The sequence below is a fragment of the Giraffa tippelskirchi genome, chromosome 6 (genome assembly GCF_054371585.1).
Source record: "Giraffa tippelskirchi isolate mGirTip1 chromosome 6, T2T-mGirTip1v1.2.pri, whole genome shotgun sequence".
NCBI classification, from domain to species: domain Eukaryota; kingdom Metazoa; phylum Chordata; class Mammalia; order Artiodactyla; family Giraffidae; genus Giraffa; species Giraffa tippelskirchi.
In genome coordinates, this window is record NC_137280.1 from 155,338,931 (window position 1) to 155,356,701 (window position 17,771).

General features: G+C 38.8%; 1 protein-coding gene across 24 annotated transcripts in view; it reads right to left on the reverse strand.

Moving 5' to 3' along the window:
• The window catches only part of EDIL3 (EGF like and discoidin domains 3), a 1,139,470-nt gene that overhangs the window by 473,922 nt on the left and 647,777 nt on the right, over window positions 1–17,771 (reverse strand). For 3 of the 24 annotated variants that reach the window (XM_081503915.1, XM_081503914.1, XM_081503911.1), the window contains exon 1: window positions 15,796–16,487. The exons of the other annotated variants lie outside the window; for them this stretch is intronic. In XM_081503915.1, coding sequence (XP_081360041.1) covers window positions 15,796–15,862 — 67 coding nt within the window. In that variant the 5' untranslated portion in view covers window positions 15,863–16,487. Of the gene's footprint in view, window positions 1–15,795; window positions 16,488–17,771 lie in introns of those variants that run through there. 24 annotated transcript variants of the gene reach the window in all.

Genomic DNA, 17,771 nt, shown 5'->3' on the forward strand with positions numbered 1-17,771 from the left:
AACAACTCAATTGTCCAACAACTAGAGAACAAATTGCTATAAAAGTGTGAAATATTATTCAAGAAAAAGAAGGACTTCTGTCTCTCTCTCTGTCGCTCTCTCTTTCACTCCTAACAATGATATGAAGTCCAAAACCAGACAAAGTTAACCTATGGAGACAGAAATAAAATACAGATGTTGGAGAGAGGCAGGTGAGGATGGAATTTGGCTGGACATATAGCGTGGGAGAGTTTTCTAGGATTATGGAAACAGTCTATATCATGTTTTAGTTAGTGATTAAATGGGCACATACAATTTTGAAAATTCACTGAACTAGACACTTCAGGTTGTTATGCTTTTTTGCATGTCAAAATGCCTCTAAAATTTATAGTACCTTTTTGGTGGCTCATATGGTAAGCAATCTGCCTGCAATGCGAGAGACCCGGGTTAGATCCCTGGGTCGGGAAGATCCCTGGGGAAGGAAATGGCTACCCACTCCAGTATTCTTGCCTGGAGAATCCCATGGACAGAAGAGCCTGGTGGGCTACAGTCCATGGGGTCGCAAAGAGTTAGACACGACTGAGCAACTAACACTTAAACACTGTTACTGCAAATATACCAGCAATTTTCATAAACCCAAAGAACCAACATTGACCAACCCAACATAATAAGTCTAATAACCTCAACTGGAAGTCACAAATACTCTGGTTATACAAGAGTTTTCTGTATGTTCCTCCATAGCAGCAATCTGAGTAACAACACCCTACAATAACAAGCCTATGTAGATACATAACAAAATGAACTTAATGTAGGCTAGATATAAGCCAACTTCCCAAATGAGCAGTAATGCCAAAAGAATTAAGTATTAACTATAAACATGTATTAGTAGGTTTCCTGGAGTGTCTTCCATTTAATTTCTGGATTATCAGCTTTAAAAGCATATATCAATAATACCTTGTTGCCTTACTACATAACATGTAGTACTCCAACAAAAGAAACAACAGTGTTTAAATTCCCGGAGAGCAACCAAATTATTCAATTCATTTTACTTTAATTTCCTTTTGTATGAGTCAGGGAACCAGTGAACCATGTGAATAAGCTCTAAATTGCTAAATTGTATCTTCCTCAGAGTCAGTGTTTTCCTACCACTTCTGGAAAAAAAAGGGTTGGTCCAAGCTACACCTAACAAATGTTATGGAGTGATGGTTTATATTCCTCATACTGCCAAATGACATAAATATTAAGTTATCTATAATGCAGCTACATATTAAAATGTATACTTTCAGACTGATATACCAACATAAATGAGTCCAAGAAGTCATCATTAAACTTCGCATGCTCCAGTTGTCTGGGCTAGGCTTTGCTTCTAATTGCTTTCAAAAACAATTGATTCTGGAAGAGTTCTTCATGCCTCTTCCTATCCCAAAGTCAATTGACTGAATTTATAACACAATCCCAATTAAAGTTTTATCAGCAATCTGAAAACTCCAACCCTAGATTGGTAAACTATGCAGCTGCTGGAATAACATTTAATATTTCAAAGTAATCTTAAATTATGAAGAACACAAAACTAAATAATCTATTTAAAATAATAAATAAATGTTACTTTGAACTGATCTATACCACTTGCCAAAGAATATACAGAAATTATTTCTAGCAACAATTTGCTTATTTTTGTTTTCATTTGTAAAGTTGACTTCTGAATATATTTTATTTTTAAAGTAATCACCATGTGAACTCTACTATGAACTAAAGAAGTCATTCATTAGGGCTTTTATTCTTCTAACTTTTTTAATACTTTCCTTTATAATAAAGGATTAAAAATTTACATACATCTAATAAACATTTACAGTTACTGGGGGAAAATTCCAACAATGTGATTGAACTTTGGTATCAAAATCTAAGTTAATTCTTGTATTGAAAAGTATAATCAAGAAACTGCTAATTCAAAAATAAGCTGAGGTTTATGATCCATATATAATTTTGAAAATGAGCTTTTTTAAAAGCAAAAGAAAGTATATTTCTTTAATAAAACAATAACACTAGCTAAAATATTTTAAATAGTATCACTACTATTATTCTTACAGAAATTTTTATTAAACTATTTTTGTGGACTGGCATTGGGACTGGAAGAAGTTGAAGTTTTGGGTAGCAAAACACAGCAGGAGAAAAGAAGACCCTGATTCCTCTGGAGGCGGCAATTTTGTCAGGAGGGTGACAGAATTATGTAACTTTTTAATTCTCTGCATTTGCATGAACAAAAAAGAATTTTTGCAAACATTTCAATGCTATATATGTGAATAAATGAGAAAATATTGTACTCACAAAACAAGTCAGACAGCCTAGTATATGAGTTATGTCAAAACTTCAAGAAACAGAAAATTCCTATAGAACACTTAAAGTGCTCCACAAGACAGAAGCTTCTCTTAATTCTGCATATCTACTAGTGCCCCAAAACCAAGCTTGGTAAATACAGCTCAAAATATAACTTATAAAAATAGATGTAAACATCCCAACTAAAATATTACCAGACCATATTCAGATATACTTCTAAATCATTATGCACAGTGGCACAAACATATTACAAAGCTACAATAATTAAAACCATATGCTACTGTCACATTATGGAGAAGCAACCCAGTAAATACGTCTCTGAACTGATGCAAATATATACTATTATTTAGTTTAACATACGCTTCATTTTCCAACAGCTGTTTTAAGTCATGTTGGGACACACAGATAACCATTGCTGGGGGAAAAAAATAGCAATTCTTACACATTTAAACATGATAACAAAAGCAGAATTCATAAAGGAAAATAAAATGTATTTTACAAAATAAACTTGCTTTGACTTTTGAATAATAAACACAATAAATATAAAGACAGATGAAACTTGAGACAATATACTTGCAACATATAAGTCACTTCCTTAATATCTTTGAAGTCAGGCTTGACATAAATACCCTACATAAAAATGAAATTCACTGTTGAAATACCTACCTCCTCCTTTTAACCTTCAAGACAATTTCCTTAGCTGATTCTCTGTTTCTCTCCATTAGAATGCAAGCTCTAGTGAACAGGAATTTTTGTTCACTGTCTGTAATTCCAAAACCCAGAACAGTTCTTGGTGTCCACCTCTACTCAATAAAGTTGTTGGATAAATTATAAAACTAGTAGCTTGATATTTATTGAAACAAGTTTCTAAATAGGCACTAAAGTGTCACCATTGAAACTTCTCTTCAATGAGCATATATTTTTAAGTTCAAAAATAGTTAAAACTTCAAAAAAAATATAAGCAGTTAACTACCCCTGAAAAAACAAACAAACAAAAAAAGCCAAAGTTTCTTTCTTATCACATAAAAAGGAGCAAAGCAATAGATTTTACAAATTTTATTCTACATAATCCTTTGCCATTATATCTTTTATAGACATATATACCATTTTCAGAGCTTTGAGACTGGGAGTGGAAATCACACAATTACTGGGGTCACAAGCATACAAACTGTTTCAGAACCACTGAGGCATTTAAGAGGGGCAGAAGTATAGTTGCCCAAAGATGAATAAAGAGCAGTTTTCGGTGACATAAAGATTGCCATGACACAAGCAACTCTAAACAGAGCTATTTCAGAGGCTCTGGGCTCCTGGGCAGACCCAGCACCCAGACTGTCTTTTTCTCTCTACCAAGTACATCTGGGTTCACAGGTGTCACTGTGTGGTGGGATGAGGAAAAGGAGATAGGTTTGGAGGAAAGTCATTGCTGGTAGAGCTCATGGGAGCGATCGCCAGGACACTGGGCAATTAGTAGATTAAAGGGCTACCTGCAGCTCCTTCACCTGACAAGGAAAAACAGCAAGTGCTTTGCCTTTGTTGCACATACTTTTCTTGTCAACTTTTGATAATAAAATGACAGTCTGAAGCTTACTATCTTCCATATTCAATGATTATGTTATGGCAATTTGATAATTTAAGGTAAAACCCAAATCTTGATTTTAAAGTGTTTATAAGTTAGACAGCTGTGGAAACAAGTAGGTAATTTATTTAGTCAGCTCTCAGCATTTGCCACTACTTAACGTATTTATTGCTTTCTAAGAGTGTATCACTTGTGTCATAAATCACACGTCACTGTACGTGTGTCAAGTAGATAAGAATTTATTAAATGAGTTAATGGGTCTATCAAAGGAACACATTTTTTTAAACCAGAGAAAGATTTATACACGAGCAGCATTGTTTTTCATCCATATTTTTCACTCATTCATGTACACCATTTAGGTAACAAATATTGAGCGCCTATTCTATACAAGGCATCATGTTTGCAGATGGATATACACATTAATAGCTTCCCTGGTGGCTCAGATGGTAGAGTCTGCCTGCAGTGTGGGAGACCGGGGTTCGATTCCTGGGTCAGGAAGATCCCCTGGAGAAGGAAATGGTAAACCACTCCAGTATTCTTGCCTGGAAAATCCCATGGATGGAGGGGCCTAGAAGTCTACAGCCCAAAGGGTCAGACATGACTGAGTGACTTCACTTTCACTTTTCACACACATTAATATTTTTCCACCCCATGGAGCTTGCAAGAGTACATTACAAACAAGAGAGAAAAACAAATAAGCTAACAAGCAAGTGATTATGTAACTATGATTTTTGAAAAATGCTGCAATTTCAAAAAAGATCAGATAACAGAAACTGACAGGAGTATATTGTGTGTGTGTATGTGTGTGTGCGTGTGTGTGTGCGTGTGCATGTGTGTGTGCTGAAGCCTCAGTTACTTGGAGAAAGCGATCAGAAAGATTCTCTGAGGTTGTGCAGTTTAAGCTGAGGAATGATCTGGGAACAGAAAATGGCAGCATATTGGAGGAGATAGCTAGAAATAAATAAAGCAATAGGAAAAATACAGGAATAGAGACAGATGATGGTTTCAAGAAGATAATGAATACTTTACAGACCCAAAAATAAATAAGTATGCATAAAAAGCTAAGGATGGGAATTTGTACATTGCATTATTATTTAGCTGATATGTACATGATATTAAAACAGCAATAAATAGCAGAAAAATATAATTTTCAGGGAAGAAATCAGATTATTCTGAGATTCTGTGGGCAGAGAATGCATCATATAGTAGTAATGATCATTATACTGAATACAGAATGAAGAAAAATATAAAGTAAAACTCCAGTGAAGGCTAACGCAAAACAAAATTATGAAATAAAAAAAGCATAGATAAGTAGTACTTGGAAAAAGATGGTCTGATAGAAAAACCTAACCAGCAAAACAATCGTATTTGCACAATTAAAAAGTACAGACTAATGTGGGTGGCATTATTTTAGGAAGCACATCCCTAGAATTCTCTTTTGAGACTTTGGCAAGCCTATTGCATAAATATGTAGGCTACTTGGACAGATTCCAAATGAAACAACTAAAATGATAAAAGGAATGGCTTACAAGGACAGATTAAAAGAAAAATATGTACGACTGGAGCATGTCAGAAACTCAAGAAGGAACCTCATGGTTGACAAATATCTGAAACATGTAAATTTGAGAAAAAAGAATTCTTTATGAACCAGGTTGCACAATTATGAGCATGTTACAAAGAAAAAAAAACTTCCCGTAGTAATAATGCTGTTTTCCAGTAAGAACCATTTGAACAAATAATCCGAGATGGGCAAGGATTAGGGCACTATGCAGACAGAGGCATTATGCCCTGTAGCCTGAACTCTGCAGACCTCAAAATACGTAGAGGCCTGAATAGGACAAAGTAGGTCAGGGCACAACTGCAGACATCTTCTTACCCAGCTGTGCTTTAAATTTAGAAGGGAGCCTTCCTTGGATTTAAGGCTTTTCTCTGTAATTTCGGTACAATGAGAAGAGTCCTGGACTTGGGTCTACAAAACCTAGTTTTGAGTGCTTATCACTTGGAATAGAATTATTCTGTCTATATCTTTATCTGTCAATGGGGATAATGATAATCCTCTGAATTTTTCTGAGGCTTAAAGGAGCTGTTGCATATGAAAACATATTCAATGTGCTTAAAAGCATAGTTCTTAGTGAACATATCGATTATTTTAATGAGCTCAATGTGTCAAAAAGCATAGGATGAAGACTGTCAAAGAGCATGATGCCCAGACTAGGCTACTACATCTGCCTTCCTGCTCAAGAGGAAATCATCTCTCCTCTGAGTCATTATTTACCCTGCAGCCCGTTAAACATGGTTACCATTATTTCCCCCGTGGCTTGTAGACATGAGCTGTGGCCTGGGTCCCTCAATGCAACTTGCTAAACATTCTACCATTTCTCTCAAACAACAGCAATAAAAACCTACCCAGTTTCAGTTTCATGCCAAAGACCTCTATTCTCCAATACTACCCCAAATTACCATTTTCTCTTGATCTCTGTACCATATTCTCTCAATCCTTAAAGATTTGTGTCGCTGGTTCACTCTGCTTGTCTCCAAAATATTTCTCCTGGTATAATTTTTTTGGGATTTTGGTACCTACATAGATGATTTGTTCAAATGCTTTGACTCTTCCTTCAGAAATCTTATCTTCTACTCTGCTTCAATCATAACTCCTATGGTCATACTCTCAAATTTATACTAATAATTATCAATAATTACAGTAGAATTACTGCAATCCCTCGATCATCTTATTCCTCATATCATCACTTTCTATGTTTCTTACTCATTCCCCTTTGGACCCATAGCTGAGCCTTTCAAATTCGTCTGGATTTTCAGTGGATCCTATCACTTCTTGACAGAACTCCAGTTTTCTCATGGCCAGAGAGGGGAAAGGGACTTGGGAAATTACCTTAGTCTGAGATTTCATGAAGCAAAAATGAAATGAAAGCATTTGGGTTGAAAAATTCCCAAATGGTTGAGTATCTCTCGGAATGGATAACCACAAAGACTAGGCTACAAAAGAAGAGAGATAAGAAGGACTGAAAATTAGAGCAATGATCAGAGTGAGCTTGGTGGGAATGAAGGACAAGGAGAGGTAGAAAGAGAGAAAATTCTAGTAAGAAATGGAATGTCTGAGAAATTTCAAGTTCTGTTAAATGAGCAAATCACGTGATGAGAAAGTCTAATGAACAGCATTGCCAGCAGGTACCTAAAAATGGAGATGGGAATATTTAGTGTTGGGAACTTCCAAGAAGTTTAACATCAGAATGTTAAAAGGCTCACAAGCTTATAGGGGGCAAATGATAGAGAAGAAGCCGTTGAGGAAGTTCAAGATGTTGTCATGGTTAGTAATTGGATCCAAGGGGAAAAGGAGGTGTTACATACTGATGGAAAGCAAGTGCTAATGTTTTACTGAGAGGAAGTAAGAATAGTTTCTGAAAAAGCAAGTAGTACATTAACTCCTCCTTCTCATCTTGTGAGTTTAAGAACTGAGGAAAAAACAAAAAATAAAAAACACCAACTATAACTACCTTGAGCAAAATGGGATAGGAGAAAAGAGTAAAAAAAAATAATAATAATAAGTTGGAATCAGAACACACAGGATCAATTTAAAACTCTATTATTGGCTGCTTGAATTATAAGACATGTTGAATGTAAGTGATGTGACTTTCTTGAACCTCAGGTTCCTTAACCATTGAATGATATTAAGAATGTTCTGCTTATGTCCCCTAGAACAGACACAGGAAATGCTTATGAAATTTAAACTATTGTTTTATTATTATTATTCTAGGGGAATAAATAATAAATCATGAATGGTCCATTTCAACTACAAAATACTATACATAGGTACTGAAGAAGATATTAACAAAGTGATCTCATATTAGATGATGTAATTTTCATTATTTTGTAAAATATTTAAAGTAAATACAATTCCAGTTTTAAAAAAATAATCATATTTTGGTTAAATAACTCAAAAGAAATCAGAAAATATAATTTTCCAGCTGATAGGGTTTGACACCATTTGGTGCTTCTGTTTGGCTAAAATTTCTTAATGGGATTATACAGAAGTAAAATTAAATGAGAATGGGATGTAAGGCAAATAAAATACCTTCATTAAACTGCAGAAATGAAAACCTAGTTAACCTCTAAAATCTCTATGTCCTACATTATGTATCTGTTAACCTTTAAAATCATTTTGTCCTACATGACATATCTGAAAATTACAGGGAAAGCATGCTCTTACATATCAAACTGAGTAACAATGGAGCAATGGAATCCTAGAAAACCAAGTAAATTATAAAAGTCAACTTGAAGTAAAATTGAATGGCAAGATTTTGAAGAAAATGCATTTTGAATCACTTCTCAACTTCTTTTATTCCTGTCTTCCCTATTCGAGTGATGCATTTTTTTGAAAGACATATTAACTCCTTCTGACCAAGTATACGCCAACCTTTATTTCTGAAGGTGAAAAGATGTACTGATGTTTTACCAAATTCAATTTGAAAATTTAAAAAATATTGTCCTAAGAAAGTAAATATAATTTGTCCCTTCCAAAATATCCACCAGTTAAACAGAAACCGGACATGATGTGTGTGTTCTACAAATAAGAAAATCATTGAACAAAATATCTCCATGACATACAGGATGTGTGACTTATTGAAAGATAGCGTAGCCCAGTATTTAAGAGAGCAGGCTCCAGATTTAAACTGGTTCTAGTTCTAATGAGATACTTAGTAGATTGTTTATTTGGGAGATTATTTAACCTCTCTGTATCTCTGCTTTCTCATTCATATATAAATAATAATACGACTCATTTCATAGAATCCTTGTCAGAATCAAAGATGGTACTTAGAACATGGGAGCACATAACAAGTATTAAATAAATGTTAGATTTACTAACTGTACTAAAGAAAAATATCAAATGTCCCTTGTTAATTTAGCTAACAATATGCTTAAACAGACATGAAAGAAAAAAGATGAATAAACAAATAGGAAAGACAGTGTGGATAATAGTAGAGTTCAATTAATATTTGGAGCGAAACATGTGAGAAGAAAAGGGTATTAGAGATGTGAACACAGATAAGACTGGTGCCTATAATTGGGAGACTGCTCTCCATTACTGGGAAGGGTTTGGCAAAATATTTCCAATAAAAATATTCTTCAGTGTTCCCAGTTGACTGTTCTAGTCTTCTCCGCTAAAGAGTCATGAGCCTATTTGACTTGGGCGGTGTTCACATAATCTCCAGTGGCTGGCAGTAAAATGTAAATGGTCATCCTAACCTCAGTACAAGAAGAGGATTACTGTGCATTCCCAAAATACATGTCTTTATCAAATACTAAGCTTAAACCTAAAAGAACGCATGGTGTCCTGATCCATCTAGAGACTTTCAATCATACACAAAATCATTTAACAAGAGTTTAAAACTTTGGCCCTTCCATCTATGGACTGTTACACTATAGTAAATTATTTTTAAAAAGACTGATCAGTTTGATACAGACCTGTTTTAGAAAATGGAAAGAGTAAGGCTTAGCTCTAGAGTCAATTTTCTTTCTCCATAGTAACAATCACATTCAAAAGTGCTTTATTACTTAAAAAGCCTTCACTTAAATTCTTGAACTTAAATCCTCCATTCTACTTCATGCACTATTAAATCGTCTGTGGAACAAATCCTACATGGCTACTATCACCATAATAATGCATATGGTAAAACAGAAAGCAGTACATTTTCTTCTAAAATATAACCAAATAATTGCAGGACATCTTATCTGCATTATGATATCTACTTCTTTTCTACAAAATTGAGTCCTGTATTTGATAATTTGTACCTTCATTCATTACTTTTGGAGAAATTCAATAAAAAATATATAAGAACATAATCTCTGAAATGATGGGAAAACAAAGTTTCAAACCAGCATATTCTTCAGATATGTCTCTTTTACCTTTAAATAAGTTTTCAAGCTTAAACATTTTGGACAAAATCTCTTCAATAATACACACATCTCAGTGCCTTTGTGCCCCCCCTCAAATGTTGAACATATAGGTAGTAAGTCTTTGCCTAGTATACAAGATCAGTATCTGCGTCAATTAGAGCTATATTCTTTCACTGGGTAAAAGCCTCTTGGCCTTTAGACTTAGCCCCTCCCCCATCCCAAATAAAGGTTCCTAGTTTTTTACACTGTAAGGAAGCTTTGCTTTTACATATACTGTGTTCCATCTCCTCTTTGTCTAGCAGCTGCCATGTTTTACTGCTCTGATTAAGCCTGACTTATTACCTCATATGCCTTTAATTTTGGGGATTCAGTTTATAGTGAGCCTGGGAACCAAGAGAATAAACTTTTCTATATGATTTAAGGCAGAAATGCAATTATCTGTTTTAAGTGGTTAGGAGTTTTTGATGTTTTCTCCTAGGTTCTCAGCTCTGTGCTACAAGTAAAGCAAGAGACTTCTCTACAAGTGGGGTGGATATAAACTATTAACCAGTTGACAGTTTTAAGCAGGACACTCAGATTAAAACAAGGTGTAAAATCCTGAGTTGCTCCATAATTCAGATCCTAATTTATTTCCATTTATGTTTTAAACCTCAGGAGTTAGTAGTAGCAGCTTTACATTATCATTTTTTTTTTTTTGTTCCTCACAAGAAAGCAAACTGCAAATGCCACAATGTGTTGGAGATTTGCAACTTTTCAATAATGATGACAAATTTTTATACTGGATGCTGTGCCCTAGTTGCTAACCAGCAAAGAAATGTTGGGAAAGGGGTTATTTGAGGAGGTCTCTGTCACAGAAAGGATACACCACTGGAGACAGACTACTTGGCATAATATCAGTGACTTCATAAAAAAACTGAGAGAATTTGTATCATAGAAATGGTGCAATGGTGACTCTGTTTTAATACTGTTAAATACTGTATTACTGTTATTAAATACTGTATTACTATTTAATACTGTTTTAAGGGTTATATCAGCAGATGCTAGAACTAACCTTTGAGGAAAGGTTATTCACTAAGGACCAATCACAAATAAACAATGTCAAGTCACTGACAGATACTGAAACACAATAGGCACATATACAAGCATTAATAACTGTCTGAAACAGGTAATAATAAAACTTTATCATGTCATTTATTCTCTTTTGGCCACATGGCTTATTTTGAAACTTGCAAGTTCCAGGAAACATACACTTTAAAACTGTGACAAAAAGAATAAGTGGTAATTTCTTTCAGGACTATAGATCTGCACATATAAATAGCTGAATATACATCCACATAAATCAATAGAACAGCATTTCCATGTATTAAATTTACAGTGGAGATGGAAAGCAAGCTTAAAAGTATTCCAACCATTTCAATAATAATTGCTTTTCTACAAGTGCCTCTTAGCTCTAAGTGCATTTCCTTGTAAGTTACTCAGGAAACCCCTGAAAAATAAAGGTTCAACCTTGACATGTATTTATTTCTGTGTGGTCGTTAGAACTACTCTGCCTCCAAGTTAAAGTCCTGTGGTACAAGCAATAGGTCCTTACAACTCACTTTCCCTCTCTCTCTCAGGGGAGCAATGAAAACTAATAACATGAGTTTCACAGAAAGTAGAAAGTCACTTTATGTGGATTTGCAGATAAGCATTTATTCCTTTACTTCCCTCGACCTGCATCCCTCCTTTAAAAATATCTCCATTGATTATCCTGACACCTGCTGGCAAGGGCACTGTGTATCCCAGTCTACTTTTCCCTTAAACAATTCCCACACAGCAAAAACTGTTGAGAGGTATTTTCAGTAACAATTAAGTGGCAATTCATTCAGTTTAAGTACTTAATTTCTAGCATTATCATGTAACCATGAGAAGATTTTCAATAATCCATTTCATAGAGCCAACTACTTAAGTTTTTATATATGAATACAGGTTTCATTCATCAACCAAAAGATGGTAATCATTACATGGGCTGTGACTTAAAAAACAAAAACATGCTAGACATCTTCCTTAAAACACAGATAAGAACTGAATAATAGGAACAGCTTGGCTCTGGTTTTCTATGATTTTTTTAAACATAATAAAGTCAGCTTGCAAACTATCTGGGGAATAAACTCAAAGTCACATAAACTCATAGGAGTAAACTGATTAGCTATGAGAGAATCCATACCATTAATTACATATTTGAAAAATTTGCTGTTTCTCATCTGATATGAATTGAGTTCTGAAACCCACAAAAGTGGGTTTCTTTATTTGGCAAGGAATATAATGAACTTACTACATCATAAATGATACTCAAAGCTGTTTGTACCTGCAAGTATATTCAATAAACAACAAATACCAGAATTAACCTTCTTGGGCTTTAGGAAATTCTCAAATCAGTCAGGTTTTCACAACCCGATACAAGTGATAACATATACAGTCCATCCCATTATCAAAACCCTTCAAAAGATGAAAAGTTTTAAAAATAAATTACCTAATTAAAATTTTTATCTTTAATATCAGTGAAAATAAGAGTTTGGACTACTAATTTAGAATCTAAAAATTGTCAAATTTGTACTTTGTCATGATTTTGAGTAATCAGGCTTTTTTAGTTTAGTCAAGTATATTTTAACCCTTTGCATTGCTATCATTTTCTGAGAAGGAAAAGTCATATATCTAGCATTAAAGGCAAGTTTTAGTAAAATGTTTATTAAAAATACCCTACATCCTGAATACACATTTTATATAAACACTGATGATAAGATATTTGAGAAAAATAAGAGAGTTTTAATTTAGAGAAGAGTTTAGAAGTAAAAGACATTTGCCTGGTTTTGAAGATCTTTGTAAGTTCAAGACCACAGAAGGGAGAACAGACCATTTCAGTTTTGTAACCCTTAATTTGTATTTTTATGTGTCTTCCCCAAACCATATAAATTTAATGCATTTCATCTCTAAGAAAATATTTAAAAATAATCAGAATAAAATTGTTTAGGATGGGGGTGGGGGGGTGAGAGAATGTGTTTTGTATCATAACAGAGGTCAAGGCTTTGCACTGGTGTCAAACTGTCACAGCAGGATACTTTACCTTAAGTTATTATGTTTAATTTAGTATTTCAAAATTATTTTTAAATGTTTCACTTAGAATCTGAAGTTGGCATTTAAAGTATAAAAATAATGAGCATGTAATCAGGTAATGAAGACACTTATGTGTAATAATTTTTAAAAGTACAGAAATCTGTTATTTCAGCAAAGACACTGTTATAGTAATTATAGAAGCATGGGTGTTTTTACTTGGAGTGAGATTATTCAAGTACTAATTGATCCCCATGTAGAATTAACTAAAAATCACCACTGATTAAAAAAGGAAATACAAGTGCCAATGATTCATAGTATTTAGGACACGTCTAGACATTTTTAGATACTGCTATTTGCTTAAAGACTTCAGACACAAACTGCAAGCAGAGAGACAGATTGCATAAGATATCACGTGCTTGCTGCAACTGTATGCATGTATTGGATTTTTCAGAGCAACCCATAACGATGAATAATTTAAGAGTTAATAAAATATTCAATCTGACTGATCCATTGGTTTAATTTTAAAATAAAAATGACTAATAAAAAGAATTGCATGTCCTTATTAAATCTTAGTCATTAATGCACATAAATTGCAACCCACAAAGGGAACCAATTCATAAAAGGTATACAATAGGCAAACTATGTCTGGGGAGGTGTAGTGGGGGCAGTGCAAGGGAAATTCTCATCGTTAACACTGGCTTCAATAAGTTTGTTCAAAGTTTAATTGTTGGGAGCTGTCATGCAAGATGCACTCTGCCTTTTTGCAGGGCTAAGGCAGAATAAATTAGAAAGATGCAAGTTTAACAAAAAGAGCGCAAGGAAAGCAGTCCATTTCTTCCCTACAGCCCTCTATCCCTTTCCCCACAAGTTGATTGGAATAAAAAGAGAAATCTACCGAAGAACGTGGAGTATACATTGCCAAAGCATTGTCGAGGAGCCGGAAAGAGAGCCCAGGCGACACACTAAGGTTGGACTGCCTGGCAGAGTAAGCTCCCTAGGCGCGGGTAGGTTTAGGTGCAGAGCTGGGATACAGAGAGTCCGGACTCATGATGCCCCAGGTATCCTGCAACCAGACCTAGGGAGGCCAGCGCGGCCCCACACGCTAGACGCACTTTCTCCTCCTCCACCCACTCAGCCTTCCACCTCCACGCGGGTGCCGGACTGATGGTGGAGGCGATGTTGGCATGGAGTAGGTGCCCGTGTATGCGTGAGTGTGTGCTTTTCGGTTTGGGGTGGGAATGCAAGCAGGGAAGGAAGGTGGAGGTGGGAGTGCCTGCTGTTTTCCCTTCCATTCCCGCTAAAGGATCAAAGTGCAGTAGGAATTCTGACGGGAAATGAGAGAAAGGAGAAATACCAGTAGCGGGAGCACTGTCTTTTTCATATCAATGAGAGACTCCGCAGCGCAACTACAGAGCCATTACCATTCCTTAACCTTCAGTGGAGTGGCTGCCTCTGCCGGATAACTGGAAGGGCACATTGTAAACGCCAGCGAGGCACACACCTACACACGCCTACACGCTGGGGAAAATAGCCACATTCTGGGGGAAGGAGGGAGGGAGGAGGGAAGCCCCCCTGCCCCCAGGAAAGGCTCGAACTGGATAGCTACTAGCTGGGCATCGAGGGCATCTGGCCAGGAACACCCAGCTTCTTGGGCAAAATGTAGCCCAAGAGTTCACAATTTTCCTGTGACACAGACGAGTGGGTGCACGGATAAATGTAGAATATGCATGCAGTATCTAATATCAAATGGATCAGGGTCAACCATGCTTTAATCTAGCTACCTTTTTGGAGAGGCAGAGCATTTTAAACCCCGTACTGCACTCAGCTCTCCGCTTGAAGCAGCCTGCGGACCGTTTCAATACCCGCGGAACCCTGAGAGGGGGCCGCCTGCATATGTGGGCGCAGAAGGGACTCAGGTCCACCTCCGACGACCCACCCAGGGTCCCTGCTGCTCCCCCTGGCCCTTTCCAGGCAGCCAACTTCAACCCCAAAGCTAGCGGAGTTGGAGCCAGAATGACTTGTATTGACAAGCCATCCTTCCCAGGGACCTGGAAGCCGACTACGCAACTCAACAGGAGAGTCCTCAAAGTCCTGTATTTTATTTTTTTAACCGACTGGTTTATTTCATGCAAGTCGTGAAAACCACCACCAGACCAGCTCTTACAACTTTTCCGCTCTTGGGCGGGGGCGCCAGGGCTGTCTTGCAATGCACGATTCCCTATTACCAAGAGTTACGCTTATACCAGGAGGAAATGCTGAGCAAAGCTCGGGGCCTTTGGGGTTACAGGAGAGGCGGGTTCCTGGGGTTTTTGTGTTATTGATGCAGCACGTCCAGGATGGGGAGAGGGGAGCAAGCCGAACAGACTTGTCAGGCCCGTCTCCACCGCACCCACGGCCCAAATTCCCAGCACCAGGTTCGGATTTGCAAACTGCTCGGCGTGGGCCTGGCAGTAAGAGCACCGCACCCTGGAGGCGAACAGCCCGGTGATTCTCGAGCCTCTTCCCCTTTCAACTACTCCACGCCCGGGGCGAGCTAGCTTCCCTGGCTCCCCAGCGAAAGCCCCGCCTGGCGCCTGCATCCGGCATCACCCACAGGGCTCAGGGAGGGTTTGCTTGGCGACCGTGAGCCGTGCAAAATTTCTCTCCCGCCTCCCTATCTTTCCTAGATCTCATCTGGGTACCCCACACCCCCTTCCCAGCTCAGCCCCACCAACACTCCGCTCTGACTTTGCAAAGCACTTTTCCTGGGCGCCCAGGTTACAGCGCGCAGCCTCCTCCGGGACGCCCACAGGGCTCGCCACTCCGGGCGCGCCCCCGGGACCGCCTCCAGCCCCTTTCGCGGTATCTCCCAGGGGAACTCGCCGCCTGTCCCGCCGCCCACCCTCGGCCCTTTGCCTCACCTCTGCAGAACTGAGGGACGCTGAGGCTGAGCCCAAGCAGGAGCCAAGCAGCCACCGAGCGCTTCATGATCCCGTCTCTCGGACGTGACCCCAATGGTCAGGGGTCTTGGCGGAGGGTAGTGTCGCCGAGGCGGCACCGCAGGGCAGCGGCAGACCCCACCCCGATAGAGGATTCAAGAAGATGTCTTCTTCCCGCAGTGTCTCCTGAAACAAATTCTTGTCGGAGAGGTCGAGAAAGAGGGGTGACCCAACAGAGGAATGTTGCTTCCCCTTTTGCCTGAGCTCCCGTGGCGCCGGGAGGTGGGCGAGCGCCGAGGAGTGGCCGGCGGGCTCAGCCTTTGCGGCGGGTGGGTCCCGGCCGACGCGCGGCGGATGGGGCGGGGAGCCGGGTTCCCCGCGCCCGCGGACCCGCAGACGGTGCGCTCGGCTCCGGTCGCTGCAGCCGGCGGCTGGGCTGCCGACTTGGAGAACAATGAAGGGTGAGCGGGCGGGGAGCGAGCGAGCCGGCGGTCGGGAGCGCACTGTGTACAAACAGAGGCGGCGTGCGTGCGAGCCTGAGCCTCGCAAGCGCCCGCCCGCCCAGCGCGCACCCCCGCCCCTTGCTTCTTACTCCCTCCACCAGCCTCCCCCTCTTCGCCCCACTCCTCCTGTCTCTCTTTCTTCTTCTTCTCTGTCTCAGAGGTGGCTCCTTCTGCTGGAAAAGAAGAGGGAGACAACTGCAGCCACACCCTGGCACCTGCCACCACCTCTGAAGTTCCTACAGTGCTTGTACCTTCTGCATCCACTCCAGGGACTCTCTGGGTTCAGGAGAAACACACTCGGAGTCTGAGATGCCCCTGATTTCCAGCCTGGACTTGATAATGAACCACGATAAGGAATCCCCTGAAATCCCCGTTTGCAGTCTAGCCGGGGAAAGAAGTTAAGAGGTTTTGAAAAGTGGCTCTCTTTGGGGGCACAAAACTGCTTGAGAGAAGGCTGGCAAAGGGATCTGTCCCGGATTCTCAGGAAGCACAACCTCGTCAGCAGGAAGATTTTCATCCGCTCAGACAGGGGGGTGGTCTACTGCTGATCTGGCCACCCTTCAGTTGGCTCTAGGGCTGGGGAGAGAGGCTTGTGGGCTCCTCTGCAAACCGGAGCAAAAAGGTGAAGGCACAGGGCAAGTGAGTGCCAGACACATCTCCTTAAGCAGGACATCTGTTTCAGACAAGAAATAGTAGGGCGAGTTTGGGGACCACGTAAGAAAATAAAAGGCAAGGACAGATTCTTGAAGCATCACTATGGGAGATAACATTTCCTTGCCGTCCACCAAAAACAATATAAATCGACTGGCTTTTGCAGTCAAAGTGGCTGAACCAAAATGTAGCCCACGGCTTACGACAGCGCTTACTTCTCTGTTTTCCATTGAAACTATTTGCTTAGGGTATACGGATTCAGCTCCAGCAGCTGCAGGTACCAAAATGAAAGTCTAAAAAAAAAAAAAAAATTTTTTTTACCCTTCTAAAGAGGGGGGTAGGGGTAGACACAGAAAACACATACAGAAAAATTGAAGGAAACATTCTTGAAAGAAGGATTTTTAAAAATGCACTAAGAAAAAGACAACAGAGCACAACTGGTCATGCAACTTCATCTCCTTTTGCTTCCTTGAGGCCTTTAAACTTCAATTTCTACCTTCCTTTGGAATCTGAAGTGAGATCAAGGATGCAAGACTGATGGAAAAGTAACATTGCATACTCCTACAGAGAAGTTCAAGTATTATACCACTGGAAAACAAACAAAAACTATGGTAACAACAAAAATTAAGTGAAAACAAGGTTTGTTCAGATCTCATGTTTGGTGGGAGGTACAAGAACATTTTCTTAAAAATGACTTTGCTAAAGGAAAGAGGGAGAATCATTTATTTACAGTCTGCTTTCTTGATGAAAGCCATGCATGTTAGAGCAAGGTGCCACTGTCTAGAGCTGCCACAAAGCAGCTGT